General features: G+C 38.8%; 1 protein-coding gene across 1 annotated transcript in view; it reads left to right on the plus strand.

Moving 5' to 3' along the window:
- Window positions 1-18,034, plus strand: part of LOC138714968 (midnolin-A-like) — a 199,518-nt gene that overhangs the window by 116,614 nt on the left and 64,870 nt on the right. Inside the window, exon 3 of the mRNA XM_069847291.1 lies at window positions 5,086-5,142. Within this exon, the coding sequence (XP_069703392.1) occupies window positions 5,086-5,142 (57 nt within the window). The remainder of the gene's footprint in view (window positions 1-5,085; window positions 5,143-18,034) is intronic.

An 18,034-nucleotide genomic window follows, 5' to 3' on the forward strand; every position in this document is an offset into this window, starting at 1 on the left:
TCAAAATGGATGCTCATCAACATACAAACAAGGGGGGGGGGGCAAGACTTTCGGACCTTACTGTAGAATAAACGGAGAATTTGGACATTCGAGTTAGTAAGTTATAGACTGAATAATGTTCTGCTAAGAGACTCTTCACTTATGATGATTTCGTGAATAGAAATGTACAGTACTTGTCGCTGAATAACCCGCATAGAGGGAAAACAAAATATTGTTAAACCATAATATACTTTCAAGACTTGAGATAGAACATCATCTCGTTCCATGCTCACTCGTGAGGGGATTCTGCACCAACACTTACGACATTCGTTCATGACTAGACCTCTTGCTCATGATTTTGCATGACACAAGGCCACGGCTTAAAATAGTACAGAGTAAACAATACAATTCTGTGGAAGAAAAAAAAATGTGTAGGCCTACTTACGTCAGCCGGGACTGGAACCCGGGTCCGCTGGAGTTTAGTTGGAAACACTGCCGCTAAGAGACAGCATAGGACGTGTTATTAAATGTAATGCTAATGATATGGTGTGTGTCTGATTAATGTAAACTTCTTTCTCCAAGCTTTAAAAGTCTCTCCAAGGCTAAGCACACGATGTTCACGTCATCTCTTATGATGCAGTCGTTGTAGTCATGATTAAATCATACTTGGCTGGAATCAAAGGTATAACGTCAATAAAGTGAATCGGGTTTCCTTGTCATTGTACAGTGATTTTTAAGTACAGCGTGTCTCGTAAGCCATGTACCAAGAGTTGAATTTAATTTACGGTTCATCTATGATTTGTGGTGAAAGGGCTTCATTCCAGTTATGTTCACATGGGCCATTGTGAAGATACGAGGATGGAGTGCCATACAACCTGCCACAACATTTGACTGACAAACTACTAAGCGTATTCCTCGGGTAATAAACTTGAGTAAAGAATGTAGGTAATAGATGTTATAGTGATTGAATACTTAAACGTGAGATCTAAATTTGTTTGTCGAATGTTCAGAGCAAGATTCGACTGAAAATTTGTCCGTTTTCAATCATCGAAACGACTGAACTCGCAGCTTGTTTTTGCTTACGTACACTCGGAACTATGTTGCCATATAGTGTGTCTCGAAATTCAGTTTGTTCAGAGCCGGTGTTGCCAATATGTTTAAAGTACGAGCATTACAGAAGATTTGGATACGATTTAACAGTAATAGTAGAAACGTTTAACAGCCCATGAGCTGAATACTGATGTGCAAAGCGATATGCAAGTCGTGTAGTACAAGACAAGATAAGCTTTGCTACACTGACTCAGAACGCGTTGCGGATTTATCATTAGTGGACGATATTTCACATGACAAATTTCAGACAATTTTTCAGTCACTCCCTCTCACAGCCCACCTTTCCTTTCGATCACATAAATCGTCCTATTCGGTTCAAAAGCTAGAAATTAGGATATCGCATTGTTCGCTGTGTCTTCAAGCGTTAGTTTTTTTTATAGCTAAAAATGCATCGGATGCGCCAGAGAAATGAAGATTTTTTTCTTCTTTTCAGTTGATACTGGATATGATGCGCCTTTTCTGATGTTCTGTGCTGTGGTGTCTTGAGCTGTAACGTAGAATCTTATGAATCACATGACTAGACTTCCTCCATTTAAAACATATTGTAGGCCTAATGTTCATTGGTAATAATCTGAACGAATCAAAGAGCCCAATGTTATTCTTGAATGTAAATAGTAACCGTGGACTTAATATATAATTATGGCTCAATTTTTCCCTTGCAGTGCTCCTTGATAATCATAGTATGGTTATGATTAGGGCCTATATAGGGTGTGAAGGGCATATGTGTTTTGAAATATTTTGTTAAGGGAAAATGCTTATAAAATAACTTCCTAATTACTTGAGCTGTTTCCCCCCCCCCCCACTAAATGTGACGCGTATTTTAGTCAGACGATTTATGAATGAACCTGCTGTGAAATGCCTGTCAGCTTAGACTGTATGCACGTCTTTTGATCACATGTACTCCAGCATAAACGCTTTCAGTCAATTAAGGATGGTTAACATTTCGGAAAGCTCATTTGTGAATGTTTGACGTAATGGAAAGATTCACCAAAGTTGAATTAACCGATCTTCCTTAATTTAATGTACGGAGCAGGAGGAGAATCTGCAGGGAGTTTTAACGCCAATGACTTTAAAATTGTCTGATTGGAAATAGACGAATGAATATTCGTTGTTGTACACCAAAGACCTTGGGATACAGGATCTATTCGTCCTAGGAGTATTACGATTTAAAAAAAAATTGCATATTTTCATACCTAAAAGTAATTTAGATGATTTTTTTTTCATATAATGTGGTCCATTATATTATCCCTGATTGCCTTTACACATTTTTACACTTATACCTCTTACACTCTATATTATGCCGTCGACCCATAAATAATTTTTGGCTCCTGCCCTTAAATTACAGAACTACATATCTACAGAAACACAGGGTTTTTCAAAAGTAAGAGGTAACTTTAATTGATCATATGTTCCACACACAATTTTAAAAATTCTGGCAATGGCTTATTGTATATCAAATAGAATTTTTTGCGTCGACAACAACGAATTTGTTCCTGATTGTTCTGGTGTTCATGATATCATTAGGCACTTTCCTGTAACTTGGCCTGCAAGATCGCCAGATATTAACCCAGCACATTGTTGGCTGTGGGGCTATCTGAAGCAAAAAGTGTTTCTGAGCATATCTACGACAATTTTAGTCCAAGGACATCTTTGCACACACTATGGCAGACATTCCAGAAGACGAACTCAGAGCTACTGTATACAGCGTTGAAGAGAGGCTGTTACTTGTGCGAGAACAAAATGGTGAACACATAAAACAACTATGAAGAAGTTATGAGTGTTATGACAATGGGTGTTGATGCAAAAAAAAAAATCCATTTCTTGTGTAATATGCCAGTGCTGTAACTTTTAAGATTGTGTAGAAAATATGAGTAATAAAAGCTATCTCTTACTTTTGGAAAACGCTGCACACTGTAAAAAAAATTAAGAGTGTTAGCAAATTGGAAAATGGTTCGCATATTTGTTACGTCGTCGTCAACCTGTGCATCTAGTTCGTCTGTTCAAGGGACATGGCGAACAGGTGACAATGTATGTCAACGGCTGACAGCTGCTCACTGTTGCCACTGGGCATGAGAAGGTCGAAAATCTGTTTGCACACGTACAAAAAGTCAGGGTCCATTCACAATTACTGCTAACCGCAAACTTCAGCGTAAAAGGAGTGTGAATTTGTTATAGTTCAGGTCAGATCCATACAATAAGGTATGGAAACATTAGTAGTATATAAAAGAAAGCATGTAATAGCAATTATTGTTCTGTTATGTACTCTAATGCAGGTTTTGGGAGACTGACGTAATAACCCGCTACCAAGATCGTTACGTTGTCAAGTCTCCATTTACGTTAAAGTGCAAGCTAATGATGAGAGAATGTGTGTCATTTCTAGCTTTAAAACTGCTATCAGAAGTTTCTGACTAGAAGGAGTCAAACTGTATCTGTTTTTGGGCCGTAGATAGAGTTTCAAGTTAACAGTGAATCAAGCTGAAATTAATATATGGAGAACAAGCACTGTTGAATTCGATTTTCTCAAAATACTCTTTTCCCTATGATCATTTCACGAATTCGTTACCGCATTATCACCAGCCTTGTCTGCCATCACTGTAACATTTTACGACACAATACTAGCTTAAGATATATGTACGTGAACGACCAGAAATGTTATAAGAAACTGCAGGCTCTAAATTTCTAAAATTGTAAAAGGAAATGAACTCACAATTGGACAAAAATTACAAGGTACCACAACAAGACTTATTAGATATCTGATAAAAGTATGAAAAGGGTACTAATAATATTTTTTAGAATTCACTTTTTACTTTAAATTAAATTTTTCAAAATTTGAAAATTTTCACACATATTTCATAACTCCACAACCACTGGTTAAGTATTAGATAAGGCCGTATGGCATTAACTCTGCCAGGTTAAGTAAATTATTATTATTATTATTATTATTATTATTATTATTATTACTACTACTACTACTACTTACTACTACTACTACTGCTGCTGCTGCTGCTGCTGCTGCTGCTGCTACAGATAGAATTGTGAAATTTTGTACACTGATTTAATATGCATTTATGCAAAAGGTAGACTACAATAATACCCGTTTATTTGAAAATAGAAAAATTAGGTCACAAAACATTATGTAAATTTTAATATAATTTATATAGGACAAGTAAAAAATTAATTGTATTAAAATAAACAACTCTACGTGTCTGAGAGTAGTCTACTTTTCAGAAATAAGTGTTTATTACATGCAGGAAAAAATATTAAAGATGTCAGAGAGACCATAACAATGTTATGGTTACCAAATGATGTAACTCCAGAATTTTTTTTGTTTTTGTTTTTGTTTTTTATACTTTGATAAAACTGGTTTGAAAAGTAGGCCTATTATTAGTAATCTTTTTATACTTTTATCAGTTATGAATAATTTCAAGGAAAAATTGTTCCGGGGCCGGGTATCGATCCCGACACCTTGCCGTGTATAGTTCTTGGGGTAGCTCGGGAGAGCATTCGTGCGCTAAGCGAAGGGTCCTGGGATGAGTACCCGGCCCCGGAACAATTTTTCCTTGAAATTATTCACATCTGCTTTACAGAGAGCTACTACCTGAAAGCCAGATTTGCATAATTTTATCAGATATTTGAGTTCTAATAAGTCTTGTTGTGGTACCTTGTAATATTTGTCCAATTGTGAGTTCGTTTTCTAATAAAATTTTAGAAAGTTAGAGCCTGCATTTTCTGGTAATATTCGCGGTCGTTCACGTACATATACCCTTAATAGTCTATATTATGTGGAGCAATTTGGCCTAGAAAGGTAGAAAAAGGGATAAAAATATGTATGGTAAATTTTCATAATGAGTTAAGTCCTACTTTTTGGGGATTACATTTGTCTCCTGTGAGCGACACGCTGTTGGAGAATTGCTGCAGTGTACCTCTCTCTCTCGTTCAGTGCCTGCTACAGAATCGAACAAATTGAATTTCACTTACGCACGCTTCTTGTTACAGGCGCAGCGGCCGGAACAAAGCGTCATGCAAGCACTGGAAAGTCTGAACGATTCACAGGTGAGTGTCTGCACATACTACATAGACTACCTGCAAGAAAGTTGCAATCTCTTCCTAGAACACTTATTTATATTGAACCAATATACAGAAAATTTTTCTTGCGTCTTGCGTAGCCCTTTAACAAACGTCGCAATTTATTCATCATTTTATTTTATATATCCACAGGCTAATTATTTGTGATTGGTGAAGTAGCACAGTAATTCTCTGAGTAATGCCACTTCACAAACGTTACGCAATTATTTGCAATAAAACTGATTATTTCATGGTGCCGGCATGTGAAGAAAACAATACATTTTCAGGCTAGAATGTACAATCTTAGAAAAAAGTTTTGTCGCACAGATGCTTTAGAAGTCCCAGAAAGGAGGCAGTGCGCATGATCAGAGGACGAGCGACCTGGGTCACAAGAGAAGGACTAGTTGAGGTATTAAAATTAGTATTGTTTCGTTGTATGTCTGATCATGCGCACTGCCTCCTTTCTGGAACTTGTAAAGTATCTGTGCGGCGAAACTTTTTTCTAAGACTGTATAATGCTCAGTCGGCCATGTAGTTCAGTTAATAGAGCAACTGGCTTAAGTCCCAGATTCAATCGCGGGTGATGGTAGAATTTTTCTCGTTGCCAAAATTTCGAGATGGCCACGGGATCTACTTATCCTTACGTCTTTCTCGGAATAAAAGGCTGTAGAAACGAGTTGCCGACCACTAGTTATACAGTTATTTTAAGAAACATTACTTCCCCCCCCAATATTCCGTGTTATTATTATTATATATATATATATATATATATATATACACAACGCACCTTCCCTATACCTACATTCAGATATGTGTTTCTTAAAAGTTGTAACAGCGAGAAGAATAATTTTTAACGTACAGTAGGCCTATATTAAGAAGTCCATGTGTACTTATCAGGCACCCATGTCCTAATGTGCTCAAATACGCTAAAGATCCATTTATAATTTGAGAGTGGCAAATTTCATATATTTGTGACTAAACTGACGATTTTTATTCTACAAACAAGTTCCACAAAAAAAAACCCTTCTATCTAAAGGCTCATTCACAATGAAAATTAAATATAACTTAAGCGTTAACTTAAGAATATAAACGTTATGGTAAAATCAAGAAGTCATACCATCATTCACGATGGGAACATAAACATAACAGCAAACATACTTGGTAACCATGGAAACATAACGACACCATTTCCTCATATTCTGTCTTATACTTCAGCGCTCCACGATTGTGTTCTATTTGCAAATCACGTAAGCATAAGCATGAAAGTTTGGAGTTTGCACACTTTCATGTTAATGTCTTACGATAATGTTTATGTCAATGTTTATGTGAATCATTGTGAATGGTCCCATTTGGTAGTCTGGGCGCAAACTTCTGTGTTTATGTTACTGTTATGTTTAATTTTCATTGTGAATGTGCCTTAATACTGTTCCTAACCATAGCGTAAGAAGACAAAACACTGGTTACGCGTTGGTTTGCCGTAATTGCGACTCGATTTATACGGGAGGAGGTGGTGAAAAGTGTCTGTCTGTAACTTCTTGTATCGATGATGTACGCTATATCCGCACTGAAATTATATGAATGGTTCTGTGTATCTGTATATAATATATTATAATGTATGTTACATACATATCTATGAAAAATCTTGTTATATTGGGTGATTCAGTAAAAGCGTGCAAGTATTCAACAGGAAATATAGGATGCTCTACCCAGCATGTTGATTTTGAGATGGAGAACTTGTGGAATCTGCGAGGCCAGATTAAGGCGGTGAAGCCATTTTCGCTGTAAATATTTGGATCGGCATTGTAGACTACAAAACCATCTCCTGCCATCTGAACGACTACATGTACTCATGGTTAGTGCAGAGTTCTGCCTGAGGGAGAACGTACCCTTTGCTGTTCGGGAGAGGATGTGGCTGCAGCACCACAGAGCACCGCCTCACTTCAGTGTGTAAGTCCGCAACCACATGAATAATAAATTTCCTGGTCGCTGGATTGGACCAATATTTTATACCCTGTGAGATCACCCGACTTGAATTCACTCGATTATTTTCCATGGTGATACTGTATTTAAAAAAATCACTTGTTTAGAGGAACTTAGTAAACACGTACATGTAATTAGTTCCTAGGGTTGTAGCCACCTTGAAGTGATTAAAAACACGCCAGGAAAGGGTGCGGCAGAATCTCGTACGCCGATGTTATGCATGCATAGATGTTTGTGACAGTCATTTTGAGCAACTGTTGTGAGGTACAAAATGGTACGTTAACTCAAGTTGGTAAATGATACGAAAATAATTTTTAAATGTAAATAATATGGATATAGTAGGCGATAGCGATAGATATGTTTTAGCCTATATCTACTTAATCGGGCTTCGGAGACCCCAAGTTTCCCATCTCAAAATGTTCACTAGAGCATCCCATATTTCCTGTGTAATTTTTGCACTCTTTTACTGAATCACCTGTATAATGAACTGTAACTCGGAATTAGCATGTATGTTTGTCAGTACGAAGCTCGGTTAAAAAAAAATTAAAGATTTGTCTTATTGGAATAATGTGTGTGTTTAATTTTGATTCGTCTTTGATCGTCTTGCGACATGTGAGCTGAAGCAACACTACTTGTATAGGAACTAGAACAAGAAGGACCTAAACTTGGTGGTGGTAACAGTGATACTGTGATGGTGTTGGTGATGATGGTAGTATCGTCATCGTCCTTGCTGTGGCCGGGCCGTGCTGTCCCATCGACCCGCCCCTGGGCGCTCTGTGTAATCGTTAGGCGGCTGGCGTTGGCTGGATCGAATTCCTCGGACACTTATCACAGCGGGGACGCGACCTGGCTAGTGAGTGTAGGACGCTGTATCATGCTCCTTCCATTCGAATTTTAACACTATTCTTTACTATCTTTTTTTCTGTCGTGTTTCCGAGTTTTCCTCTGTTTGTAATCAACATTTTAAGATTAGTTAGCTCCTGAAGAATTCAGTCAGGTATTCATAAGCAGAACTTCTCATTATGACTTATCCCAAAAAGAGAAAGGGCCAGCGACCCAGAAACACAATTTTAGGGAAATTACCAGGATTTGATTTGCTGGTTAGTAAATTTCTGAAATTATCTGAAACAATTAGGCTGTTATGACTAGCAAATAAAAGCGACAATGTTTCCATGTCTAAGCTTCCTCTGTTTCCAGTAAAGAGAATTTTTACTGAATATTAAATTAAGTAGTTAAAAGGCAATAAACATCTGAATAGAAACAGCTTTAAGCCTTGGTGTTTCTGAACCGACGCATGCGAGTTGCGAGGTCCGTCTCGCACAAATCCGAACTATACGAGAGGTAGTGAGTGGTTTCTGTAACTGCAAGGTGCGCAGACTTTGCACCTCGCAGTTATAGAAACCACTCACTATCTTTCGTGTAGCCCGGATTTGTGCTAGGCGGACCTCGCAACTCACATGCGTCGGTTCAGAAAAACCAAGGCTTTAGGATGGTTTATAGGTATTACAGCCTTCTGTGTAATAATATCGTTTAACCTGGAATGTCAAATTACAAACCGGAAAAAAAAAAACTGAACATGGAACTTATCTCTTAGGAACAAAGACGCAGGCAAACTCACACCGCCGTTAATGTTACTAAGACATAGGACCTTTCAATGTGGAAGATGTATCGAGAACAGGGTTGCCAGACGTCCTGGATTTCCCTGGATTGTTCTAGATTTTAATGATGTGTCCTGTGTCGAGTTATATTTGTCTCAGAATGTTAAAAAAATCGGAAAAATACTCTTTTTTGCTTATTTCTATACATTTTTTTTAATTCCTTATCCATTTTTTCAAGACCTTTACAACTTATGTTCAACGTCATCGTCTGCTGCCTGGCGTCTCCTGTCGGGTTGTATTCAAATAAAAATGACAATACTTTATAGGTAGTATGTACGAGTATTAGGTACTGTATTATACAGTAGGTATCGTTATTCTTTTCTCTCTTTGTAAGTTGATGTATTATTGATAAGAGTGTATCATTACTTTTCTGTGTAGACGTAAATCAGGATGTAATATGACATTTTTCGAAACTTTATCAATAATTCAAAGGAAATTTCATATCTAGGAAAAATGTAAAATTAACATTTTAGGCAGATCCTATACCTATAATTAGTTCAAATACGTAAAATTCATAAAATCAGTTGTATTGCAAGTTGAATTAATTCAAATGTGTAGCCACGTTAAGGTACGCAGTGTCATCACCTGTTCTGGATTCCTGATGAGAGAATCTGGGGAAACCTGATCAAGAATAATAATTTTTCCAGTGATAACTCATTCTCACACTTTTTTGTGATTTAGTTCCTTTCTCTTTGGGATGATTCGTATGCACTCAGCGTGGTGCAAGGCCATTGTTTAATTGATATTTTTTCGTTCATATTTATCAAAGAACTTATTTTTTATTTTACTCAATATTTTAGTTACGCCTTTTCGAACTTCGATCACATTTTATTTCCTCAATTTTCTCTTTCGCCCTCTTTCCATGTCTTTCTCTTTTTCCTCGTTATACATCTCTTCCTCTGTATCTCATTTCCACCCCCTATTTTCATTTTACCCCACTTTCTCTAACCCCCCTTCATTTCATTTCACTATTATCTACTCTTCAGTCTTCCTGCCACTGCCTCTTTCTCACTCGCCTATTATTCCTCTTTGTTCTATTCTCTCTCCGCCTTCTTTGTTTCATATTTTCTCTTCGTCCCTCCTTCACACTGTACAGTATTGATGCAGACTGTGCCGTCTTGCAGTATGCTTACAAATTAGATCGTCCAGCGTAAGAATGCTCGCGTGTGCCGCCTCGTCTCCATGGAAACCGCGCAGACCCCGCTCGTCGCCACGGACGTTCTGGCTCGAATTTCGTGGACTGAGCAGAGGAAACGACGCCACGCGATGTGCCAGACACGTGTTGCCCCGAGCACATTGGCATTTAAACTACAGAGTCGATAACTTGGTGGTAGTGGTAGTGGTGGTATTATTGAAGGCACTTGGGGGGCATGGAGGTAGAGCCCCATGCTTTCCGTGACTAGAATGAGGTTGTGTGGTCGGCACCACGCTCCGACTGCCTTTTACTCCCGGGAAAGACCCGTTACTCAATTTTATAGGAGCCCGTCACCACTTGGGATTGAACCCCGAACCTTCCAGTCCGTAGCCAGCTGCTCTACCAACTGAGCTATCGGGCCGTCCGGTATTATTGATAAAATAATAATAATAATAATAATAATAATAATAATTAATAATCATGATGATGAACGTTGGTGGAACGAGAGTGATACAGGCAACGCGTGTTTGACTACAGTAGCTTTGTCAACAATAGATCAGTACTGTGGACAGTAGAATAGATCATGGATGTGTCGCCGTAGCGGACGAGCGGCTGGCGGACCACGCGGCGGTCGTGCGTCATCGCGTCCTCTTCATTGCTGCTTCATTTAGCGCTACACACCACGGCCTTTAGGAGGAACAGCTCAGTGTTTACGCTGTGCAGTCATTAAGGTAGGGGGACGAAGGGTGTTAGGGGATAAGAGGTCAGCATCACATTCTGGCCTCTTTGCTAACTGGAATTGCGTGGAACTAGAACGTCATACACTTTGAACAAGGGGTAAAAAAAAATCTGTCCTCTCCCGCATGGCAGCACACATATGAACTGATTGCGCTCCTTTTAGTCTTTTCCTTTAACTACTCATGCTTTTCTTCCTAGTTTCGCATTTTCATTTCTTCCTTTTCCCTTTTCTACTGTACCCTTTCTCCCTCAATCTCTTCCTCATCTCGCCTTATATCTCTTCTTTTGATTTCGTTTTTCCCCATTCTTCACTTTGTTCTTTTTTCTCTTCTATTTCTCAGTTGCCATTTCATTTCTTTCTTTGCTCCTCTCTCTTCACCCTCATCGCTCGTCTTCATTCTCTCTCTTTTTTCTCTCCCTCTTTGCTCCTCTTTCTTCTCCCTCTTTGCTCCGCATTTTTCTCCCTCTTTGCTCCTCTTTCTTCTCCCTCTTTGCTCCTCTTTCTTCTCCCTCTTTGCTCCTCTTTCTTCTCCCTCTTTGCTCCTCTTTCTTCTCTCTTTGCTCCTCTTTCTTCTCTCTTTGCTCCTCTTTCTTCTCTCTTTGCCCTTCTTTCTTCTCCCACTTTGCCCCTCTTTCTTCTCCCCTTTTTTCCTTTCTTCTTCTCTTTGCTCTTCTCTTTCTTCTCCTTCCTAGCTCCTTTTTCTTCTCACTCTCCTTGCTCCTCTCTCTTAGGTCCTTTTTCTTCCTTTTTGGTACACTTTTCTCTCTTTTCGCTCCTGTTTCTTCCTTTCTGCTCCTCTCTTTTCCTTTGCTTTCATTTTCTTATTTGCTTCTCTTGCTTCTCCTTCTTAACCCTTTTGTCTCTTCGTTGCTTCTTTCTTGTCTATCTTTGCTCCCTTCTCCTCTCCTCCTTTTCTTTTTTCTCCCCCCCCCCCCCCAGTTACTTTTTAAAGCTTCAAGCGTTCTCCGACCTGTTGCGTTCCCAATCGGTCTTGAAGTTGGTTTTCGTTTGTTCGTCTCGCCTCTGGCTAATGATCCTTCCATCTCTATGCTGTGCGATTGAATTGCGGTCCAGGCCGAGTTACCTAGTCTGGTCTATTACATAAAATAAAATACTGAAGTTCGTCGTCATCCCGGCAATATTCAGAAATTGGTGCGCTAGGAATGCGAGATGCACCGGAAGTGGAAGTGGGAGTGTCGAACGAAATGCGTCACTACCGCCGCTTTAACTACCCGTATGAAAGCATCAACCTCCCTCCCCCTGATCGACCCTCGTCCGCTTCACAGTTCAAGTAAACACGGGGCGAGTCGACGCTGCGAGGGGTGATAGGATTTTCGACTATAGGGTGTTTGAAATTTTTTATTCAAAAACTTAGGTGCTGAATGTCAACTTACACATATGCGAAATTTAAAACATCTTTTGCTTCAGAATTCCTTTTTTTTCATTGTTAATTTTATTAAATCTTTTCACATGGAGATATTAAGTCACTAAACCACCCAGTTGCCTGATTTCCATATCCTAGCAACAAGTTTATACGAGAGTAAAAAATAGACTATAGGTCTACTCGTGGTTTCGTGTTTGACGTTTTTTAAAACGACGTTGTACCAACTATGCGATTATCTAGCGAGTGAAGTATTTGTCATTGGATTACCAAGCATTTTCTTTATAGTTTGGGAAAACCTCGTGGAAAAAGCCAAGCGGGATTCAGACCCACATTGTAGCAGAACCTCGGGTGACGACACCCGCTCGCTACTGTGAGACTACAGCTTTAGGGCCGTATTCATAGAGACTTTTTTAGCGCGGGCTTCCGGTGGATGATCAGCGTTTTTCGTATTCATAAACCAGTGTTAGCGATAGGATATGATTTGAATTCTGTACTAGTAACCAGTGGATAGCCGGGGCTAGCTTAGTACGCTCGTAGTGCGTGCTGCGAAATGTCTATGAATACCACCCATAACCTCTATCGTATCCGCGTAATAAGGGACAGGAATAAAGATGCATCTACATGGTTCAACTTTATGCATTCAAGGGACGATAGGGTACACGTAAATGAATAGAAAACCTATATTACGTTTTGTGATTAAATGCACGGTAAATTAGAAAATCAAGTTTGAAATTTGAGCAGTCCGGCAACATCGTCGCTAATACACTTTACTCGTGATACAGATAGCCTATAACATGTCAACGAACTAGGTGAGTCTCCGTACGTAAGCTGCATTCTGCTGAATCGTTGCCACTCGCTCACTTCGTGCAATGACTTGAATTTAGGGGTTTTTAAAATTAAATTTACACGAAAACCGTTCACGCTATTGAAATACTCCAGAGGGATAAATTATTCTTTATTAGATTTCCTATCGATGTGGCCAAAAATCACTATCCTGCTCGCAATAGTTACCCAATAAGAGATTGTTAAACATTTGGGAACGGGGATATATTTTTTCAGAAAAAAAAATTATGAGCTTTCCACCAATATGATGATATAGTTTCTTGTTACATATAACATGAACTGTTCGCTCTGGAAATCTGCAAGGCTACTTCACTTCCACCCTGTATATACGTAGTGAAGATGACATTCAAAACGGCGCACCATGTAGACACTAAATCTTCATGAATCTTAATTGAACGCGCGTTTTAAACTTGATTCTTTCAACATTCTTCCCAGATTGCATGCGTACGCGCATGGAAAATTGAACTATGTAGATGCAGCTTTAGAGAGACAGTCACCGTCGAATTTAAATTACGATTGAACCATTGCGCTGTGAATTTGCTGGTTTTGATCTTGCTCATTACTTCCCACGCTACAGTTCAGTGAGAAAGTATGCACGCGGGAAGTTAAGAGGTCTTCCTCGGAGTAGAGTAGTTAATTTAGACTGTGTGCCCCGTGAAATTTATTAGCAATTCAAGGAATTTTATGGGGGACACTATCGATATTAGTGAATCGTTGAGTTAGGTATGTGACGAGATTGTGGTTTAAAGAATACACCAAGATTCGGTTGCTCTTACATCGCTGTGTCCTAAATGGAGTAATTCTGTGCACGTTTCGGAACAGAATCTTGCTGTAAATACAGTATATTTCCCTATGTGGAGACATTCGACAAAGTACAGTTACAGGTTACACGAATTTGAGAAGGGACGTTAGAGCACGTTCTTCAGCATGATAACTCAAGACTTCGCACCAGCTTGGCAATATAATGCAATGCAAAATTTGTAATCTCTCTTGCGACATCCACCGTATGGTTTTGACCTTGCTCCATTGGTCTTCCATATGTTTGATCTAATTAAAAATGGATTGCAGCGATTATATCTGATACTGCTTTGATCAAGGCTGTCATGAAGTATCATTCAGACCGATGGCTGCTGTTATACAAAACATGCATCGAAAAGGTTGGGATGATTTTGTTAGTAAGTGAATAAAAGCTGACTTGTACGAGTAAATTCAATTTTCCTACCTGAAGTGGTATTCAAAAGAAATGGGCATTACTTTTTCTGAGCAATCCCTGTATTTTTTTTTTCTGAAAATCGTTTTCTACCCTTGTTCCTTTTCTTTAACAGCCAGTACCAATTTATTATAATCGGTAGTGTCGCGGTTATGGTCTAACTCTCCAAAGTCCTAACGTCGCGAGTTCGATTCGCGATGGAGACATGGATTTTCTCCATTGGTCTAACCTTTTCAGCCACACTATGGCCCTGGGATTTACTCAGAAATGAGGACCAGGGGTATTTCGTTGGTGGCAGAGTCGGCGGGGACATGGGACTGACGTTCCTACTGCCATTAAATGCCGATTGACTGTAAACGTGAGCGCCTTAACCTCTCGTCACCATCTGGACCGATTTGGACTGCAATGGGGTTGACTTTACCCTTCACGCCGTGCGTCAGAAACTCCAGAAAGTTTCTTTCAGAGAAATAGTTTTAAATAAATCTTGTATGAATCTTTTGTGATTTATAGGACATGAATTATGCAACTATGAGGAGAGGGGAAAAAATGATTGATCCTTTGCTAGCCTACTATTTTAAATTGAGAAGTAAATAAAATGGTGGAAAGAATGCTTTGTTAAATATTTTGTTATGAAAGGCACTCTTGCCTGTTGTATAAGCTATCACTGGTACTCAGAAATTAGAGAACAGTCAAAAGTCAGAAACAGTAATTTGCCGAGCGCCACAATGCGTTTCACAATATTGAAACTTAACAAAATACACGAATTTTTAATTACTATTATTATTATTATTATTATTATTATTATTATTATTATTATTAACAGAACTAACATGTTATATAATTTTGGAGTTGCTTCTCTTTTGAAAAATCATATCAATACGAGCAGGTTTATTTGTTGTTTTATTTCACCTGTACTCTGTTTTAAATTAAGTAATTTAGAAATTGAAGTGTCACATATAGCTAGGAAGCACTCCTTAGCAACCTCCGCATCTATAGCCTAAAAGGCTTAATTTATGCTACGTAGTACGATGCTTTTGTTGTCAATTTGTTTTATTATGCAGTGGAATATCGTCGTTGTTCCTGCAATAACTCCTATGTGACATATTTATCAATTTTTCAGATTTTTGCTCTATTAAATAACTTGAATAGTGATACAGCAAATAATAAAATCTCCTATATGTAAGTTTAATTATACTTCTTTGTTTCGAAAATGTAAAAATTCACAGACTCCTATGTACGGCTGCCATAGGATGAATAAATATGTTTTTTCTTCCTATTGAAAAATGGTATATTTTGCACATAGGAGTTATTGCAGGAACAACGACGCTATATTACTTTCTGCTCAGATATTACGGACATTTTTAACATCTTCAGCTTTCTATCGTTGATTGAGAATGTTTTGCATATTTTTGTTATCAAAATTTGAATGCACGCTATTGTAATTTATATTAACACAAACACGTTTATAACCCATTTAGCCTATTACATCAAAACTCAATAAGCACATGAGACATGACATTACCTTTTTTTATGAAGAAAACAAATGCGTGTCGTTATTTAACATCTTTACTGACATTAATGACACAGGATAACAAAAGTTTTCTCCAGTTGTACATTATTACAGAAATTAAAAAATAATTCTCAGAAAAAGAAAAGTAACACTAATATTAGTTCAAGAGTCACAAATATCTTTGAGAGCCACATGCGTCCCTCGAGTCCCATAATGAGTACCACTGCAGTAGCCTATACAGTATGCTTCCATCTTTTTTGGCTGTATAGCAAGCAGTGGATCTTAGCCAAAGTAGTTAACTGAACTTCTTTTCGACGAACACACGGTGGGACTCGGAGTTCGAGGCTCCATAAAACATTGTATATAATAATGACAACGAACACTTACGCCTTATAGGTACGTGATTGAATCCATGGCCATGGTTTCCATACAGCGTCAAAGCTGTTCCGTACAACACGACAAGCTTTCAGCTATGCTATATTCGTATATAAATTGTCCATCTATTCTCAAAAGTATAAAACCGAAAACCGATGTTTGGTTGCTATCAATTGGTGTGAATTGTATTAGCGAGGCAGATGTTTTCGAAGAGAGCAGTAGAGTGGCAGGCGAGACGTGTGAAGAGCGTAACCATGGGAACGCGATTACGTCTGGAGCCGTCGCCGCCGCCAGGGGTGGCTTTCAGCAGACACTGGCTGCGCGGTGTCGGCCGCATTTCCCACCAAGGAAACGCGAGTTCCATCCCGGGCGCATTTCCTATGTATGTGTAGACTGTAGATAATAGCGTATTGCTTTGCACCTTTAATGCCGACTGTGCGAATTATCTGGTCTGGGAATGCAAGGAAATATTTCTATTCTGTGACTCTCATTGCATACTTCGCCGAAGATTAAAAATTAGTTTTGAAGTAGGAAATATTTCCATCCCTAATTCAAGTGGAGTATGGCTGTTAGTTGGCGACAGTTTAGCAGATTCCGAACTGTAATCCTTCATTGTAGCAAAAAAATATTTTGAGTAATACTTTTTGATCGATTTTAAATTACGATACTTTTATAAACAGATTTTGATACAAGAGCATTTATAAGATAGTAGGCCTACGTAAATAACTAATCCGGATACTTTGCAAAATGTATTGTAAAGGTTCCCTGATTCATAGTGCTCCTTAGATTTTTAACACTTGTTCAAGATTGTCGTCGCCGTGGTGTTTCTGAGGTAGCGTTCGCGCTGCACGTCCAAGCGGTTCGTGGCTCGATTCCCTGCGTGTGCAATGGAAGAAATTTATCTTCAGTTTACAGGACTGAATGTCCTGTGATGTCTTTGCGGTGGCCCTGCGTTGTGCCAATTCCATATAAAGGAGGCCTGCAATTTGTAGATTCTAGTATCAATTCAAAGACAATACCCCCCCCCCCCCTACACTCCAGTGGTGTGTGTCTGTATTACGGGGAAGGTAAAACGGTTAAAGAACGATAGTTTAACATGGTATTTACTTGCAAGAAGTTAAAGAAACTATTATTTATTTGGACGATCGCCAATTTCACGCCGGACTAGATTTTTATGGACTGAAACAGCATGTTTCTGTACACTGGGTACCATCGTTCTTTCAGCCAACATTTCACCAAATAATTCGCTCCATTTATTGCTTCAGAGCAAACTAGAGCAAGCACAATAGGATCGATCACTGATCTGTCTACGGCTAGAGAGCCTCTGTAGTTCCTCGTCAGATCGTGATTTCTGGTAGGCAAAAGCTACGAGACATGCTTTCTCGAGTATTTTCATTCATAATATTATATTTCACCACTGATTAATGATCGTATTATCGCGTCCCCTGTGATTGACTTCCGTATTGAACCGAATCCTGCCAGCAGCCTTGTCTGGTGAAAGAGGAGCAATACACAAGTGTCTACGCCGAGAAATTGGAAACTCTGTACAATTGTCACCCTCATTTTGGTTTTCCGCGTGTGCTGGTGATATGCAAGCTTCATCATTTGTATCTCCCTGTGTAGCGACCCACAATTCACTATCACTGCAGCCGCTTCCTCTGTAGGCGGGCCGGGATTGAGCCCTCTGGTCGTCGTGATAGTGAAGGAGACGTACCAAATAATAGCGCTTGTACAAGACTGATGAAGTTTAGAAAATGGTTCATATCATGGATATTCATTGATAATAGCCTGAGACGTTACATGCAAAAGCGAAACTTACATGGATGCGAGATGTTGTGCAGAGGCTCGCCTGTTATTGTTGGTTGTTCGGGTAGAATATAAGAGCTCTGGAAGAAAATACATGCCAGTGCTTAATTGACTATTGAATTATTTATTTTTACTTACGTTTATAATCAGTTCTGAAGTGTATTTTCTTACAGACGTAAACAGTTGTTCAATTTCATCATTAGAGTTCCTCGCTGATTTTTTCTTATAATTCTTTTTCGT

Source organism: Periplaneta americana, chromosome 15 (assembly GCF_040183065.1).
Source record: "Periplaneta americana isolate PAMFEO1 chromosome 15, P.americana_PAMFEO1_priV1, whole genome shotgun sequence".
In the NCBI taxonomy this organism is placed as follows: domain Eukaryota; kingdom Metazoa; phylum Arthropoda; class Insecta; order Blattodea; family Blattidae; genus Periplaneta; species Periplaneta americana.